The 17,232-nt window shown below is 39.9% G+C and overlaps 1 protein-coding gene across 2 annotated transcripts in view; it reads right to left on the bottom strand.

Moving 5' to 3' along the window:
- Window positions 1–1,761: 1,761 nt before the first annotated feature.
- Top1 (topoisomerase 1) overlaps window positions 1,762–17,232 on the bottom strand; it is a 54,937-nt gene continuing 39,466 nt past the window's right edge. The window contains exons 9-11 of one of the 2 annotated variants that reach the window (XM_053783863.2): window positions 11,237–11,479; window positions 10,871–11,122; window positions 1,762–3,974 (exon numbers count right to left, since the gene is read on the bottom strand). In XM_053783863.2, coding sequence (XP_053639838.1) covers window positions 3,330–3,974; window positions 10,871–11,122; window positions 11,237–11,479 — 1,140 coding nt within the window. In that variant the 3' untranslated portion in view covers window positions 1,762–3,329. The remainder of the gene's footprint in view (window positions 3,975–10,870; window positions 11,123–11,236; window positions 11,480–17,232) is intronic. The other variant, XM_053783862.2, reaches the window with a different exon arrangement.

Below are 17,232 nucleotides of genomic sequence, written 5' to 3'. Positions count from 1 at the left end.
CGTATACCTTTTCAACATCAAAAAAGACTGCGATAACCGAATGGTTTCTAGCAAATACGTTGCAAACATAGGTATCTAAGCGGAGCAAGAGGTCAATAGTTAAGAGGCTATGAAAGCTAAATAGACTAATGGAAAGGCCATTGTCTCTAAATACCCCACCAAATGTCTGTTTACTAGATGTTTCATCAACTTGTAAACTGCATTGGTATGAGCAATCGGACGATAGTGTAAGGCATAATGGCCCGAAGTCCCTGCTTTACGAAAAGGCAGAACACCAGCAGTTTTCCACAACTGGGGAAGAACTCCTTGTGACCAAATAAGACTAAAAAGACAGAGGACTGCAAGGGCTGACGGATGTAAATGCTGAAGCATTCGAATATGAATGCCATCAGGCCCAGCTGCTGCTGATCGGCAAGCAGAATGCGTTGATTCCGGTTCTAGAAACCTAAACGGCACATTATAAGATTTGTCTCTGCTAGGAAAGTCTGGAGGTAGTGGAAAATGAGTAAGCAACGCTGAGAACAAAGTCGTGTAGATGGTTTAGATAAGTGAGGAGGAGGAGGAGTAGGCATGATGGGAAGTGGATCAGTGTCCATCATTGGTTTTGTCTCGTCAATATATTCAGAGATAGCTTCAAGCATTTCATAGGACAAGGGAGCTGCAGGTAAAACGACATCAGAGATAGAAGGGGAAGGGTGAGTAAAGATCGGAGACAATGGAAATTACCAAAGAAGGGGGGAGGGGGGAGGGGGGAGATGAGAGGTTACGGTGAACTTGGGAAGAAACGTGGGTGGGGACAGGAGAGGAAGAAACTTGGAAAGGTATAGAAGAGGAAGAAACTTGGGAAGGGATAGGAGAGGACGGAACTGGATGAGGGAGGAGTACGAACCTCCACATCCATAACACAGACAGTAAGAGATAAAGTACCAGGCACAGAGACTGGAAAGATGTTTGGGAAGGATAAGTGAAAGAGGGGCTAAAGGAGATCTGAACTTAGGGGATGTTTTAGACTTTGGAGGAGAGGTGATGGGAAGGTGTATTTGTGGAAGGTCTTGTAGACACACAAACATACGAGTGAGAAGTTGAAGACTCAAGGCCAGTATGAGACGAGCAGGGACTGTGGAGTCCAGGGCTGCAAAAGCTGGATACAGAAGTAATGAAGTTGTGACCAGAGGAGATTGTGGAAGTAGGTACCACCGAGGCCAGAGGCCACTTAGTAACTCTAGAATAAGAAAGTTGTGGAAGTCTCCCTTGGAGGCAGAGAGGACTGCCATAGTGTAAGTGAAACCGCCTTTCTCTGTGAGACAGCGGATTTTTCATTCTTTTTAAGTAAACTTGGCAACGGCAAGAATAAGCTGGGTGAGCTCATTACAATTAAGGCAAGAGGGAGGTAGGCTGCAGGATGTACTGGTATGGTCTGTAGCACTACAGACTGGGTATTCTGCCATGGACCTGCAATATTTTGCCAAGTGGCTGAAGCGCCAGCAATTTCCACACTGATGTGGTGTAAGGATCAACTCTCGGACTTGTAAATGGTGTCCTGCAGCATAAACTGAGGATGGAAGTTCACGGCAGTCAAAAGTAAGCGAGTTACATTGCAGGGGAAGCACCTTCGCCCACAGGTAGGTAGTAAATATATGTCCACTATGAGAATTGGGAGGTCTTGGAGCTCAAGTTGCTCAAAAGACGGAGAAAAAAGTGACAGAGAAAAACTCCTTGCATATGAACAACTTTTGAAGGTCATGAAGATATACAACAAAATTTCCATGATGAAGGTTTATTGATGATAATAATTATGTACACAGTGCATATCACATAATGGTATGGAATGGCCAGCTGAACTGGGAAGATCTATTATAAATTTTAGAGATGTGAAAACACAGACCATAATGTTAAGTCCAATTTTAGCCAAGTTCCAACAACTAGGTCCAGAATAACTTGTTTACTTTAATGGTCCCGTGAGTTTCTTGAAAGGCTATACATCCTGGTTTACAGTATACATATTTTCACATAGGATGCCTACATCATGACCCCTTATGTATCAAGTATTCCACTGGTGCATCAGCCAACACAATCAAATTCCATAAATTTACCAAAAAGTTACACCAATTATAACTTAAAAGACGTCTTAAAAAGCTATTCTAATTGACAGCCAGCAAGGGATGTGGTAAACAGCCATACAGTACATACCACTAGCTGCCCAACACAACCATCCTGTAACTAAGCCCCAAAAGTCAATTTACATAATTATAAAAACATAGGGTGGCACCTCATAGGCATAACTGATAATTAGCCTAGAACTCTGACGAAAACAGTGACTGGCTTGTGTTACATGCTACAGCAAATAATGTCTTGCTAACCCTGCCTAGTCAAAGGCTCAAACCTACCTCTTGGGTTGAAAGACCAGAGTGTTACTTTTCAACTATGAAACCCTCTTCAATAAATACTGATGTATAATGTAAATTTGAACTCTGCCTAGATACACCAATTTAAAATAAAGTGCAGTTTTAATATCAGTGGTGACTTACCTAGAATACGAGTTAGCTTCTTATTTAAGTCAGTCATAGTTAAACTTTAAGAGAGACCAGAGAGACTTCACTGCCCAAGTCACAAAATTCAGTCTTCTCTTTCCAGTTTAACACTTTAAATATGGTATGATGATAATTCACTATTCAATTATAAAAACTACCTGTGTATTCTTTGAGGATTTTGATCACTGTCAAATTATGCAGTGGCACGTGACCATAAAAGGGCTGTTAATTAGCCACTGCAAAATGCCCACTCAGGTGAAGTCACTCACTCTCCATACGAGATTCTTCAACAATTTCATATTTATAGGCCAATAATTTAAGATGTATACTTACTACACTTCTATATATGACAATTCATATAAAATAATAAATGATCTTTAATATAAATCATAAATACGTACAAACCAATCAACCCACAGGGCCTGAAGTCAAAGTGTTCAGTAAAAACCTTTTATTTCTGTTAACATTTCCAGACCTACACTATTTAATAGAAAAATCAATTTATACACGCAAAATAGTTTAGCATAGCAAAACTACATACAAACACTTAAAATTATGGATGTGTAATAAATACTCAAGGTACACAATTGAACCTCAATAAAATAGTTCTATAATTAAATTCTTATGTTCTGTTTCACAGTTGCACATTTTCACTATAATATAGTGATTTTAAAAACAGTGGACCACAATGGATCTCTAGGGTAAGATGTACAAGATACTCTGAGAATACATCTTCACTACAAATTACCAAAATATCATCTTTGGTCATTCTCAAGACAGTTTATGATAGAAGACTGCCTACTCATCTTCCTCCTCCTCTTCATCCTCAGGCTTAATGTTCATTGGTTCTCCCATGAAATTATAGTCTGCAGTTGCCATCTCAATTGCCCACTGGAACTTCTGCCGTTGAGTCTTATTGTAAACCTTCTCAATTGGTACTCCATATTTCTTGCACCATGCTACAGATATACGAGGATCCAAGTAGTTGAGCTTTGAAGTACCCAAGGCAATAGTTTTGTTTTCTTCCTTGTCTGTTGCAGAGAGTTCCAGCTTCTCCAACTGTTCCTTCAAACGTTCCAAAGCTTTCTTCTTCTTCTCGTAAGCTGCTTTATCTTTTTGAGAGCCAAATGATTTTACTGCCTTTTTTAATTGTGAGCATTCCTTCATTGCCTCCTCAACCTGTTCTTTCTTATCCTCCATCTTCTTCTGCAAACTCGCCATTGATTTATCAAAGGTCTTGGGGGCGGCACGCTGATGGTTACATAATATTGCAACTGCTCGGTTTGCTCTGTTATACGATAAGATTTTGGCAGGGATAGGATCATCATCATTTGTGAGTAAATCTAGCTGTTCTTGTAGGGTACGAGAGGCATTGTATGTACGGAAAACTTTTGCAGTTAGGCCATCCATCAGTTCATTCAAATGTTTATTAAGGATTTGCGTCTGAAAAAGAAATTAAAATAATATAGCTTATTTAGAAGCGGATGTGTCATCAGATGGTTCTGTGAGAAATGAGGTGAACCACAGAACTGACAAAGGAAAAAAAGTGGGCAATGCACTGAAGAATCTGAAGACACAGAGCTTTATCTATGGAGGCAAAGAAAGGAGAATGTACCAGAGTACAGTGGTACCACCACTGCTATATGGATGTGAAGCATGGGTTTTAAATGTTGCAGTGAGGAGTTGGCTGGAGGCAGTAGAGGTGTTGTGTTTAAGGGCAACATGTGGTGTGAATATTATGCAGAGAATTCAATGTGGAGATTAGGTAGTGCAGCAATGCTGAGAAGGGGTTATTGAGGTTATTTGGGCATTTAGAGAGAAAAAGTTGGAGGGAGGATGGGTAAAGGAGGTTTTTGAGTGCTAGGGGCTTGAACATCCAACAGGCTTGTATAAGTGTGTTAGGAGTGAGAAAGGTAACATTTATGAAGGGATTCAGGGAAACAAGTTAACCAGACTTGGGTCCTGGAAGTGGGAAGCATAATGCCTGCACTATGAAGGAGGGGTAAGGATGTTGCTGTTTAGAAGATTATTTGAACTATGGCAGCACACTTCTGGCAAAACAGTGACTGAGTGAAAGTGTCATCTTTATTGTCAGGTCACCATAGCTAGGCAGGACATGGCCGGAGCGTATAAAGGAAAAAAGTACAACATAATGCATTTTAAAAGGGCTAAATAAAAGCTTAGTGAAATAAGTTATACTGGGTCATACAAAGACCCCAATACAAACATAATCCAGGTTACAATAAGAAAATTTTTAACTATGAAAATGTGTCCATAATACTCAGAAGTGGTGAAGCAATGTAAAAAGAGAGCAAATGAGAGAGTGGGTGAGATGTTATCAACAAATTTTGTTGAAAATAAGAAAAAGTTTGGAGTGAGATTAACAAGTTAAGGAAGTCTAGAGAACAAATGGATTTGTCAGTTAAAAATAGGAGAGGAGAGTTATTAAACGGAGAGTTAGAGGTATTGGGAAGATGGAGGGAATATTTCAAGGAATTGTTAAATGTTGATGAAGATAGGGAAGCTGTGATTTCGTGTATAGGGCAAGGAGGAATAACATCTTGTAGGAGTGAGGAAGAGCCAGTTGTGAATGTGGGGGAAGTTCGTGAGGCAGTAGGTAAAATGAAAGGGGGTAAGGCAGCCGGGATTGATGGGGTAAAGATAGAAATGTTAAAAGCAGGTGGGGATATAGTTCTGGAGTGGTTGGTGCAATTATTTAATAAATGTATGGAAGAAGGTAAGGTACCTAGGGATTGGAAGAGAGCATGCATAGTTCCTTTGTATAAAGGCAAAGGGGACAAAAGAGAGTGCAAAAATTATAGGGGGATATGTTTGTTGAGTATACCTGGTAAAGTGTATGGTAGAGTTATTATTGAAAGAATTAAGAGTAAGACAGAGAATAGGATAGCAGATGAATAAGGAGGCTTCAGGAAAGGTAGGGGGTGTGTGGACCAGGTGTTTACAGTGAAACATATAAGTGAACAGTATTTAGATAAGGCTAAAGAGGTCTTTGTGGCATTTATGGATTTGGAAAAGGCATATGACAGGGTGGATAGGGGGCAATGTGGCAGATGTTGCAGGTGTATGGTGTAGGAGGTAGGTTACTGAAAGCAGTGAAGAGTTTTTACGAGGATAGTGAAGCTCAAGTTAGAGTACGTAGGAAAGAGGGAAATTATTTCCCAGTAAAAGTAGGCCTTAGACAAGGATGTGTGATGTCACCGTGGTTGTTTAATATATTTATAGATGGGTTTGTAAGAGAAGTAAATGTGAGGGTCTTGGCAAGAGGCGTGGAGTTAAAAGATGAAGAATCACACAAAGTGGGAGTTCTCACAGTTGCTCTTTGCTGATGACACTGTGCTCTTGGGAGATTCTGAAGAGAAGTTGCAGAGATTGGTGGATGAATTGTAGGGTATGCAAAAGAAGAAAATTAAAAGTGAATACAGGAAAGAGTAAGCTTATGAGGATAACAAAAAGATTAGGTGATGAAAGATTGGATATCAGATTGGAGGGAGAGAGTACGGAGGAGGTGAATGTATTCAGATATTTGGGAGTGGACGTGTCAGCGGATGGGTCTATGAAAGATGAGGTGAATCATAGAATTGATGAGGGGAAAAGGGTGAGTGGTGCACTTAGGAGTCTGTGGAGACAAAGAACTTTGTCCTTGGAGGCAAAGAGGGGAATGTATGAGATTATAGTTTTACTAACGCTCTTATATGGGTGTGAAGCATGGGTGATGAATGTTGCAGCGAGGAGAAGGCTAGAGGCAGTGGAGATGTCATGCCTGAGGGCAATGTGTGGTGTGAATATAATGCAGAGAATTCGTAGTTTGGAAGTTAGGAGGAGGTGCGGGATTACCAAAACTGTTGTCCAGAGGGCTGAGGAAGGGTTGTTGAGGTGGTTCGGACATGTAGAGAGAATGGAGCGAAACAGAATGACTTCAAGAGTGTATCAGTCTGTGATGGAAGGAAGGTGGGGTAGGGGTCAGCCTAGGAAAGGTTGGAGGGAGGGGGTAAAGGAGGTTTTGTGTGCGAGGGGCTTGGACTTCCAGCAGGCATGCGTGAGCGTGTTTGATAGGAGTGAATGGAGACAAATGGTTTTTAATACTTGACGTGCTGTTGGAGTGTGAGCAAAGTAACATTTATGAAGGGGTTCAGGGAAACCGGCAGGCCGGACTTGAGTCCTGGAGATGGGAAGTACAGTGCCTGCACTCTGAAGGAGGGGTGTTAATGTTGCAGTTTAAAAACTGTAGTGTAAAGCACCCTTCTGGCAAGACAGTGATGGAGTGAATGATGGTGAAAGTTTTTCTTTTTCGGGCCACCCTGCCTTGGTGGGAATCGGCCAGTGTGATAATAAAAAATAAAAAAAATCACTCAGATTCAATCTCACAAGTTTAAGTTTCCAGTCTTCTTACATTTTCTTATTCCAAATTCACCCAATAAATAACTTTATTTTTTTTTTATTATCACACTGGCCGATTCCCACCAAGGCAGGGTGGCCCGAAAAAGAAAACACTTACACCATCATTCACTCCATCACTGTCTTGCCAGAAGGGTGCTTTACACTACAGTTTTTAAACTGCAATATTAACACCCCTCCTTCAGAGTGAAGGCACTGTACTTCCCATCTCCAGGACTCAAGTCTGGCCTGCCGATTTCCCTGAACCCCTTCATAAATGTTACTTTGCTCACACTCCAACAGCACGTCAAGTATTAAAAACCATTTGTCTCCATTCACTCCTATCAAACATGCTCACACATGCCTGCTGGAAGTCCAAGCCCCTAGCACACAAAACCTCCTTTACCCCCTCCCTCCAACCTTTCCTAGGCCGACCCCTACCCCACCTTCCTTCCACTAGACTGATACACTCTTGAAGTCATTCTGTTTCGCTCCATTCTCTCTACATGTCCGAACCACCTCAACAACCCTTCCTCAGCCCTCTGGACAACAGTTTTGGTAATCCCGCACCTCCTCCTAACTTCCAAACTACGAATTCTATGCATTATATTCACACCACACATTGCCCTCAGACATGACATCTCCACTGCCTCCAGCCTTCTCCTCGCTGCAACATTCATCACCCATGCTTCACACCCATATAAGAGCGTTGGTAAAACTATACTCTCATACATTCCCCTCTTTGCCTCCAAGGACAAAGTTCTTTGTCTCCACAGACTCCTAAGTGCACCGCTCACTCTTTTCCCCTCATCAATTCTATGATTCACCTCATCTTTCATAGACCCATCCGCTGACACGTCCACTCCCAAATATCTGAATACATTCACCTCCTCCATACTCTCTCCCTCCAATCTGATATCCAATCTTTCATCACCTAATCTTTTTGTTATCCTCATAACCTTACTCTTTCCTGTATTCACTTTTAATTTTCTTCTTTTGCATACCCTACCAAATTCATCCACCAATCTCTGCAGCTTCTCTTCAGAATCTCCCAAGAGCAGTGTCATCAGCAAAGAGCAACTGTGACAACTCCCACTTTGTGTGTGATTCTTTATCTTTTAACTCCACGCCTCTTGCCAAGACCCTCGCATTTACTTCTCTTACAACCCCATCTATAAATATATTAAACAACCACGGTGACATCACACATCCTTGTCTAAGGCCTACTTTTACTGGGAAATAATTTCCCTCTTTCCTACATGAGCCTCACTATCCTCGTAAAAACTCTTCACTGCTTTCAGTAACCTACCTCCTACACCATACACCTGCAACATCTGCCGCATTGCCCCCCTATCCACCATGTCATACGCCTTTTCCAAATCCATAAATGCCACAAAGACCTCTTTAGCCTTATCTAAATACTGTTCACTTGTATGTTTCACTGTAAACACCTGGTCCACACACCCCCTACCTTTCCTAAAGCCTCCTTGTTCATCTGCTATCCTATTCTCCGTCTTACTCTTAATTCTTTCAATAATAACTCTACTATACACTTTACCAGGTATGCCCAACAGACTTATCCCCCTATAATTTTTGCACTCTCTTTTGTCCCCTTTGCCTTTATACAAAGGAACTATGCATGCTCTCTGCCAATCCCTAGGTACGTTACCCTCTTCCGTGCATTTATTAAATAATTGCACCAACCACTCCAAAACTACATCCCCACCTGCTTTTAACATTTCTATCTTTATCCCATCAATCCCGGCTGCCTTACCCCCTTTCATTTTACCTACTGCCTCACGAACTTCCCCCACACTCACAACTGGCTCTTCCTCATTCCTACAAGATGTTATTCCTCCTTGCCCTATACACGAAATCACAGCTTCCCTATCTTCATCAACATTTAACAATTCCTCAAAATATTCCCTCCATCTTCCCAATACCTCTAACTCTCCATTTAATAACTCTCCTCTCCTATTTTTAACTGACAAATCCATTTGTTCTCTAGGCTTCCTTAACTTGTTAATCTCACTCCAAAACTTTTTCTATTTTCAACAAAATTTGTTGATAACATCTCACCCACTCTCTCATTTGCTCTCTTTTTACATTGCTTCACCACTCTCTTAACCTCTCTCTTTTTCTCCATATACTCTTCCCTCCTTGCATCACTTCTACTTTGTAAAAACTTCTCATATGCTAACTTTTTCTCCCTTACTACTCTCTTTACATCATCATTCCACCAATCGCTCCTCTTCCCTCCCGCACCCACTTTCCTGTAACCACAAACTTCTGCTGAACACACTAACACTACATTTTTAAAGCTACCCATACCTCTTCGACCCCATTGCCTATGCTCTCATTAGCCCATCTATCCTCCAATAGCTGTTTATATCTTACCCTAACTGCCTCCTCTTTTAGTTTATAAACCTTCACCTCTCTCTTCCCTGATGCTTCTATTCTCCTTGTATCCCATCTACCTTTTACTCTCAGTGTAGCTACAACTAGAAAGTGATCTGATATATCTGTGGCCCCTCTATAAACATGTACATCTTGAAGTCTACTCAACAGTCTTTTATCTACCAATACATAATCCAACAAACTACTGTCATTTCGCCCTACATCATATCTTGTATACTTTATATTATTATTATATTTATGAAGTTAGAAAACCTGTGGGCCATAAAGCAAATGCAATTTTAATAATTTAAAATGTGTGATTTGTTAGAGGAATGAGGCTCCTCCTGGAATCCCCTTCAATGTCATAAGTCCTCAAATTAAAAGTGCTGACAATGTTGGGAATTTAAAAAAAAAAAAAAAGTATGAAAGGGTAGAGAAAATTTTTCTGACTGTAATGGGGGAAAAAAAAAAAAACTTGATGGAAAACTTCCGGAATTAAGCACGAGCAAAGTTTGTGGTCTGGGCACAATTTCCACATTTGCAATTATACCCACTCTGAATTCTATTTTATGTCAATTCCATTGTTCAATTTGACCAAATTCTTCACTATTTTGCTAGTATGCCATCCATTCTATCAACTGAACACAACAAACTACCCATCTACCTACCAAAACTACTCTATAAATTGCACATTAGTCAAAAATAGATAATGTATGCATTCCAGACATTAAAACATTTTTACTCAGTTCATTAATCAAATTATGAGACCTCTCCTTTATTGCACTCGCCCTCCATTTTCATGTCATCATCAAACAAAAAATGAAGTTTTACCCTATTTCTTGGATAATATAACTAATAACTGATGCAGACCTAGTAAAAACCCATACAAAAAACAAAGGGGGGGGGGGCATATCTATTATCAGGAAAACTGGCAAAAATCTAATATTTCTGCTACTGAGCCCCATTTCAAGCTACTTCCTGTCCTGAAACCAACCAATATCTATTAACTGATACCAACAAACAATCCAGAATATACCACACACAAGACCAGAAGTTTACTTTTTTCATCACACAACACTTGGAGCAGGATTTTTTTTATACCGTGCACACTCACCACACAAACCCATACTCTTATTTCTAGGCCAAAATTTAATGCTCATCACATATTTGGGGGAGATGTGCTTCAAACACAGATCTACGCGAGTAATGGTGGCATCAATGTAATATAAATTTATGTACAAGACAGTCAAAGGATTAATAAAACTAAGCAACAGATCACAACCAAGATACAGTGGACCCCCGCTTAACGATCACCTCCCAATGCGACCAAGTATGTAAGTGCGTTTGTACGTGTATGTTTGGTGGTCTGAAATGGACTAATCTACTTCACAATATTCCTTATGGGAACAAATTCGGTCAGTACTGGCACCTGAACATACTTCTGGAATGAAAAATATCGTTAACAGGGGGTCCACTGTATTTCAAAAAGTCTACGTGCACTACCCAACTAATGACAAAATATACACAAAATGCTCACAAAGACTTACATTAAGACGATCAAAGAGGTCATTTCCATCTTCCTTGTTTTCCTTAAATAGTTGTAGGTTCTTAAATACCCTCCTTTCCACGCTGACTTCATTATAGTAGCGAATTGAATCTTTACCCAAGAAGTCAAATTCGACAACATATTCTTTGCCATTCTTTTCTTCATGCAGTGTTATGTGCTCAACACGCAAAGAACAGCAACCCACCGTATCTGCTTGATCTTCATCCTTCTCATTGCCCGCTCGAAGGGCTAACTGGTACATAAATGCAGGGAATAGCTATAAATTAATTTGTTTAAGATAATATAGGTAATAAGCTCAAAATTATTTGATGACATCTAAGCATCCAGGAAATATGACTGATCTTACCTTATCAATGAAATACAGAGCTACAGCTCTTTGTCTTATTCGCATCTCTTTACTTTTCCAATCTAATCTATACTGTTCACGAATTCTGTCCACATGCTGATGAAGTTTTCGAGCCATTTCATATTTCTGCCAGTCCTTTTCACCTTTAAGTTTGGAGGCAGCATTAAGCATTACATATTTTGTTTGACCCTGCACATTTTCCACCCAACATGCTAACCAAGTTACCGAAGGGTCTGCTCTAACCTGTAAAGAAAAAAAAAAATAAAAAAAAAATAAAATAATTCCCAACTGTGTTAAGAAAAATACCCAGTAGAATTTTTAAGGTATGTATTGTATACTGATTTAGTATTTCTTTACAAATTCTCTAAGCAGCTACTGCTGCTTTTTCCCACATGACTGCAGTACTTATTCAGTAGCATTCATTATTTATATATCCATTTCTTATCACAATCAATCATTAGTCAACAAATAAGAATAGTATGAGTAAGAGAAATTAACCCTTAGACTGTCGCAACCCCAAATCCTGAGGTGTCTCCTGGTGAGGGGGGGGGGGGTGGGCTTATGAAATGATAATCTTTTCCCGATTGTAATGACACCAAAAGAACAAAATTTGATGGAAAACTGACGGAATTACGCTCTCTTGAAGTTAGCGACCTCGACGATATTTAAGAATCAGCTATTTCACCCAATTTGAGCCCTATTTTAGGCTAATTCCATTGTTCCAGTCGACCAAACTCATAGCTATTTCTTTAGAACTCTGTTTTCTATCAACTGCGTACAAGAAACTGCCCATTTACTGATTTCAACTACGCAATAACATGGTCAGAAATTTGTAATTTGGCCAATTTCACAAAAATGAAAAAATATGAGAATTTCAAAATAGGGTCCAGAATGAACAATGCAGACATTCCTGGCTCTAAAATAACATTTTCTATGTTCATCAGTCACGTCTCCAGGCCCCTCTGATATTATTCTTGCTTTCTATTCTGAATTTTTACTCAAACAAAAAATAAAAGATTTACTGTTACGCAGACTACTGCAATATTGTAATAATTGCATAAATAATGTTAACCCCTTCATGAATGTACATTAAAATGGCTACTTGGACATTTATTGGGAAATGACATCATTTGTTTACTTTTGAGCATCGGCAAAAATCCAACACTTCCCCTACTTTGAGCTCCATTTCAAGGTTCTTTTCATAGTAAAACCAATCAAAATCACCTCTATTTCTATAATATGTTTTCCATTCTATCAAATGAGACCAAGAAAACGAGAATACAACCATAAATACTATATAAAAATTGACCGCAAAGCAAACATTTTAATTAAAAAAAGAAAAACAGTCGGAGTTTTTATTTCTCATTATGCACTGCATGCTACAGTTTTTTTTTATATGGTGCACACTGACCACACAGATCCATTCTCTCACATGTGGGCCTACCAGCTTTCTCCTGCTTGATTTGAAGCCGCTAGAATTTATGAGTATATATACATCAAAAACGGTGGCTCGTAAGACGTATATATACGACCAAAACAGTCAAAGGGTTAAAGGTCAAGAGTCACTTATTCATCAAAACTATAACTGTTTTGGGTGCAGATCGGTACCAGAAGAGTAAAAAAAGCACACTGTACATCCAGTCATAAAACACTACATAATGATGAATAGAAGTTCCAGACAATTTCAAGAGTATTCACTAATCCGAAGACACCCTTGGAATCCAATAAAAAAAAAAGTGCCGATAATTTCATATCTATTCGCAACAAGGGTTGTATTTGTCTCCAGGCTTGCCTCCCTCCCTCCTAGTTTTAAGCATTGCCTGATGTGGAATGACTTGGCAATGCATTAAAGATAACTTGCAGACATATCAAACCTTCCTAGGTAGTAGGTTGGTAGACAGTAATCACCCAGAGAGGTACTACCGTCCTGCCAAGTGAGTGTAAAATGGAAGCCTATAATTGTTTTACACGATGGTAGGATTGCTGTTGTCTTTTGTCTCATAAACATGCAAGATTTCAGGTATGTCTTGCTACTTCTACTTACACTTAGGTAACACTACACATACATGTACAAACATATATATACACATACCCCTCTGGGCTTTCTTCTATTTTCTTTCTAGTTCTCATTCTTGTTTATTTCCTCTTATCTCCATGGGGAAGTGGAACAGAATTCTTCCTCCGTAAGCCATGCGTGCTGTAAGAGGACTAAAATGCTGGGAGCAAGGGGCTGGTAACTCCTTCTCCTGTATAAATTACTAAATTTAAAAAGAGAAACTTTCGTTTTTCTTTTTGGGCCACCCTGCCTTGGTGGGATACGGCCGGTTTGTTGAGAAAAAAAAAAATCAAACCTTCCTTGTAGATAGCTGTATAGCTGTATTATTTTTTTTTTTTTTTATTATCACACTGGCCGATTTCCACTAAGGCAGGGTGGCCCGAAAAAGAAAAACTTTCACCATCATTCACTCCATCACTGTCTTGCCAGAAGGGTGCTTTACACTACAGTTTTTAAACTGCAACATTAACACCCCTCCTTCAGAGTGCAGGCACTGTACTTCCCATCTCCAGGACTCAAGTCTGGCCTGCCGGTTTCCCTGAACCCCTTCATAAATGTTACTTTGCTCACTCTCCAACAGCACGTCAAGTATTAAAAACCATTTGTCTCCATTCACTCCTATCAAACACGCTCACGCACGCCTGCTGGAAGTCCAAGCCCCTCGCACACAAAACCTCCTTTACCCCCTCCCTCCAACCTTTCCTAGGCCGACCCCTACCCCGCCTTCCTTCCACTACAGACTGATACACTCGAAGTCATTCTGTTTCGCTCCATTCTCTCTACATGTCCGAACCACCTCAACAACCCTTCCTCAGCCCTCTGGACAACAGTTTTGGTAATCCCGCACCTCCTCCTAACTTCCAAACAACGAATTCTCTGCATTATATTCACACCACACATTGCCCTCAGACATGACATCTCCACTGCCTCCAGCCTTCTCCTCACTGCAACATTCATCACCCATGCTTCACACCCATATAAGAGCGTTGGTAAAACTATACTCTCATACATTCCCCTCTTTGCCTCCAAGGACAATGTTCTTTGTCTCCACAGACTCCTAAGTGCACCACTCACCCTTTTTCCCTCATCAATTCTATGATTCACCTCATCCTTCATAGACCCATCCACTGACACGTCCACTCCCAAATATCTGAATACATTCACCTCCCCCATACTCTCTCTCCCTCCAATCTGATATCCAATCTTTCATCACCTAATATTTTTGTTATCCTCATAACCTTACTCTTTCCTGTATTCACTTTCAATTTTCTTCTTTTGCACACCCTACCAAATTCATCCACCAATCTCTGCAACTTCTCTTCAGAATCTCCCAAGAGCACAGTGTCATCAGCAAAGAGCAACTGTGACAACTCCCACTTTATGTGTGATTCTTTATCTTTTAACTCCACGCCTCTTTTCAAGACCCTCGCATTTACTTCTCTTACAACCCCATCTATAAATATATTAAACAACCACGGTGACATCACACATCCTTGTCTAAGGCCTACTTTTACTGGGAAATAATTTCCCTCTTTCCTATGTACTCTAACTTGAGCCTCACTATCCTCGTAAAAACTCTTCACTGCTTTCAGTAACCTACCTCCTACACCTGCAACATCTGCCACATTGCCCCCCTATCCACCCTGTCATACGCCTTTTCCAAATCCATAAATGCCACAAAGACCTCTTTAGCCTTATCTAAATACTGTTCACTTATATGTTTCACTGTAAACACCTGGTCCACACACCCCCTACCTTTCCTAAAGCCTCCTTGTTCATCTGCTATCCTATTCTCTGTCTTACTTTTAATTCTTTCAATAATAACTCTACCATACACTTTACCAGGTATACTCAACAGGCTTATCCCCCTATAATTTTTGCACTCTCTTTTGTCCCCTTTGCCTTTATGCAAAGGAACTATACATGCTCTTTGCCAATCCCTAGGTACCTTACCCTCTTCCATACATTTATTAAAAAATTGTACCAACCACTCCAAAACTATATCCCCACCTGCTTTTAACATTTCTATCTTTATCCCATCAATCCCAGCTGCCTTACCCCCTTTCATTTTACCTACTGCCTCACGAACTTCCCCCACACTCACAACTGGCTCTTCCTCACTCCTACAAGATGTTATTCCTCCTTGCCCTATACACGAAATCACAGCTTCCCTATCTTCATCAACATTTAACAATTCCTCAAAATATTCCCTCCATCTTCCCAATACCTCTAACTCTCCATTTAATAACTCTCCTCTCCTATTTTTAACTGACAAATCCATTTGTTATCTAGGCTTCCTTAACTTGTTAATCTCACTCCAAAACTTTTTCTTATTTTCAACAAAATTTGTTGATAACATCTCACCCACTCTCTCATTTGCTCTCTTTTTACATTGCTTCACCACTCTCTTAACCTCTCTCTTTTTCTCCATATACTCTTCCCTCCTTGCATCACTTCTACTTTGTAAAAACTTCTCATATGCTAACTTTTTCTCCCTTACTACTCTCTTTACATCATCATTCCACCAATCGCTCCTCTTCCCTGTATGCATTTATATAATTATGCATTACTCTTATTTCTTTACACACTGCCCATTTCCCAACTCAAGTCAAGTTAACAGCTTTTCCTGAATCCACAAACATCTCGACTGCATCTAACCTTCTCTTTATTGCAATATTCAGATATCATTCCTTATGCCAAAGTAAACACAAAAGTGTCAATGTATGTCACATTTCCCTTCTTTGCATCCACTGATAAACTTCTCTGTCCCTATGTTCATTAACAGTACAGCAATTTCTTTTTTTATTTAATTTATTCTATGACACCTTGCTTTTCACAGACCCACCCCTTGACATATTTCACTCCCAAAATTGTGAAAGGTTTAACTTTTAGCGCTTGACTTCCAACCCACAAAACCAAAATTCAACACAAATTTAACTACCAAATGTATGGTATATAGGAGAAACTCATCCAATCATATAATGGCCTGCTTTGGGTGTATCTAGGGTAAATAAGATGAGCTGTGACATTCCTATGATAATCACATCATAGAATCCTGGAAATCTACAGAGATAGATTTAACAAATACTCAAAATATGGAACTAGAGTGAGAATATTATAGAATTAAAAGGTCTTGACATTTGTTTTTCATTTTGGGCCACCCCCTCAGTGGGATACGGCTGGTGCATTGGAAGAAAGAAAAGGTCTTGCTGTTTTATTTACACTGCTAATGCATAATGCTGTCAAGCTATACAGTGGTACCTTGACTTATGAGTGCCCCAACTTACGAGTTTTCTGAGTTATGAGCCGTCACTCAGTTGATTTTTTTCTCTGAGTTCTGAGCTAAAATCAGAGTTATGAGCGAGCTTCAGATACACCGCCACTCACAGGAGATACCGAGGAAATATCAAAATCCCCAATAATAACCAATGTGTAACATCCTTTCAATTTTGATACCACTGGTAATGTCATCCTGCCAGAATGTTCTATAATGTATGCCCTAAGTAAAGAGATACAATTCTGGAACACATGTAATACATGTTCAGCAGGCTGGCTGGTTAGGTGGCCAGCTGGCTGGCTGATTTGCTTTGGCTATCTCTATCTCCTTCTCTGTCTGTGTGTCTGTCAATCTCTATCTCACAGATACACACAAATAGTTATAGTGTAAATTACCTAGGATAACACAAGAAATCCAGACATAATGTTATACTATGCTTGTAGATACAAGGCATAATAAGCATGACTGGCAAGTAATACACATTTACACTTGTTCAGGAATCAGCCATGACAACTCTGCATCCTGTGTAATACGTTGTTGGTTCATGAGCAGCTCTCTCTCAGACAGACACACAAGTAGAGGCAGGAAGACAGAAACACAGGCAGACAGAAAGACAGAAACACAGGCAGACAGAAAGACAGAGATAAACAGACAGCCAGACAA

This window comes from Cherax quadricarinatus, chromosome 33, assembly GCF_038502225.1.
Source record: "Cherax quadricarinatus isolate ZL_2023a chromosome 33, ASM3850222v1, whole genome shotgun sequence".
Lineage (NCBI taxonomy): Eukaryota > Metazoa > Arthropoda > Malacostraca > Decapoda > Parastacidae > Cherax > Cherax quadricarinatus.
Note: the sequence above shows the minus strand (reverse complement) of the source record. Positions and strands in the feature narration are given on the sequence as shown.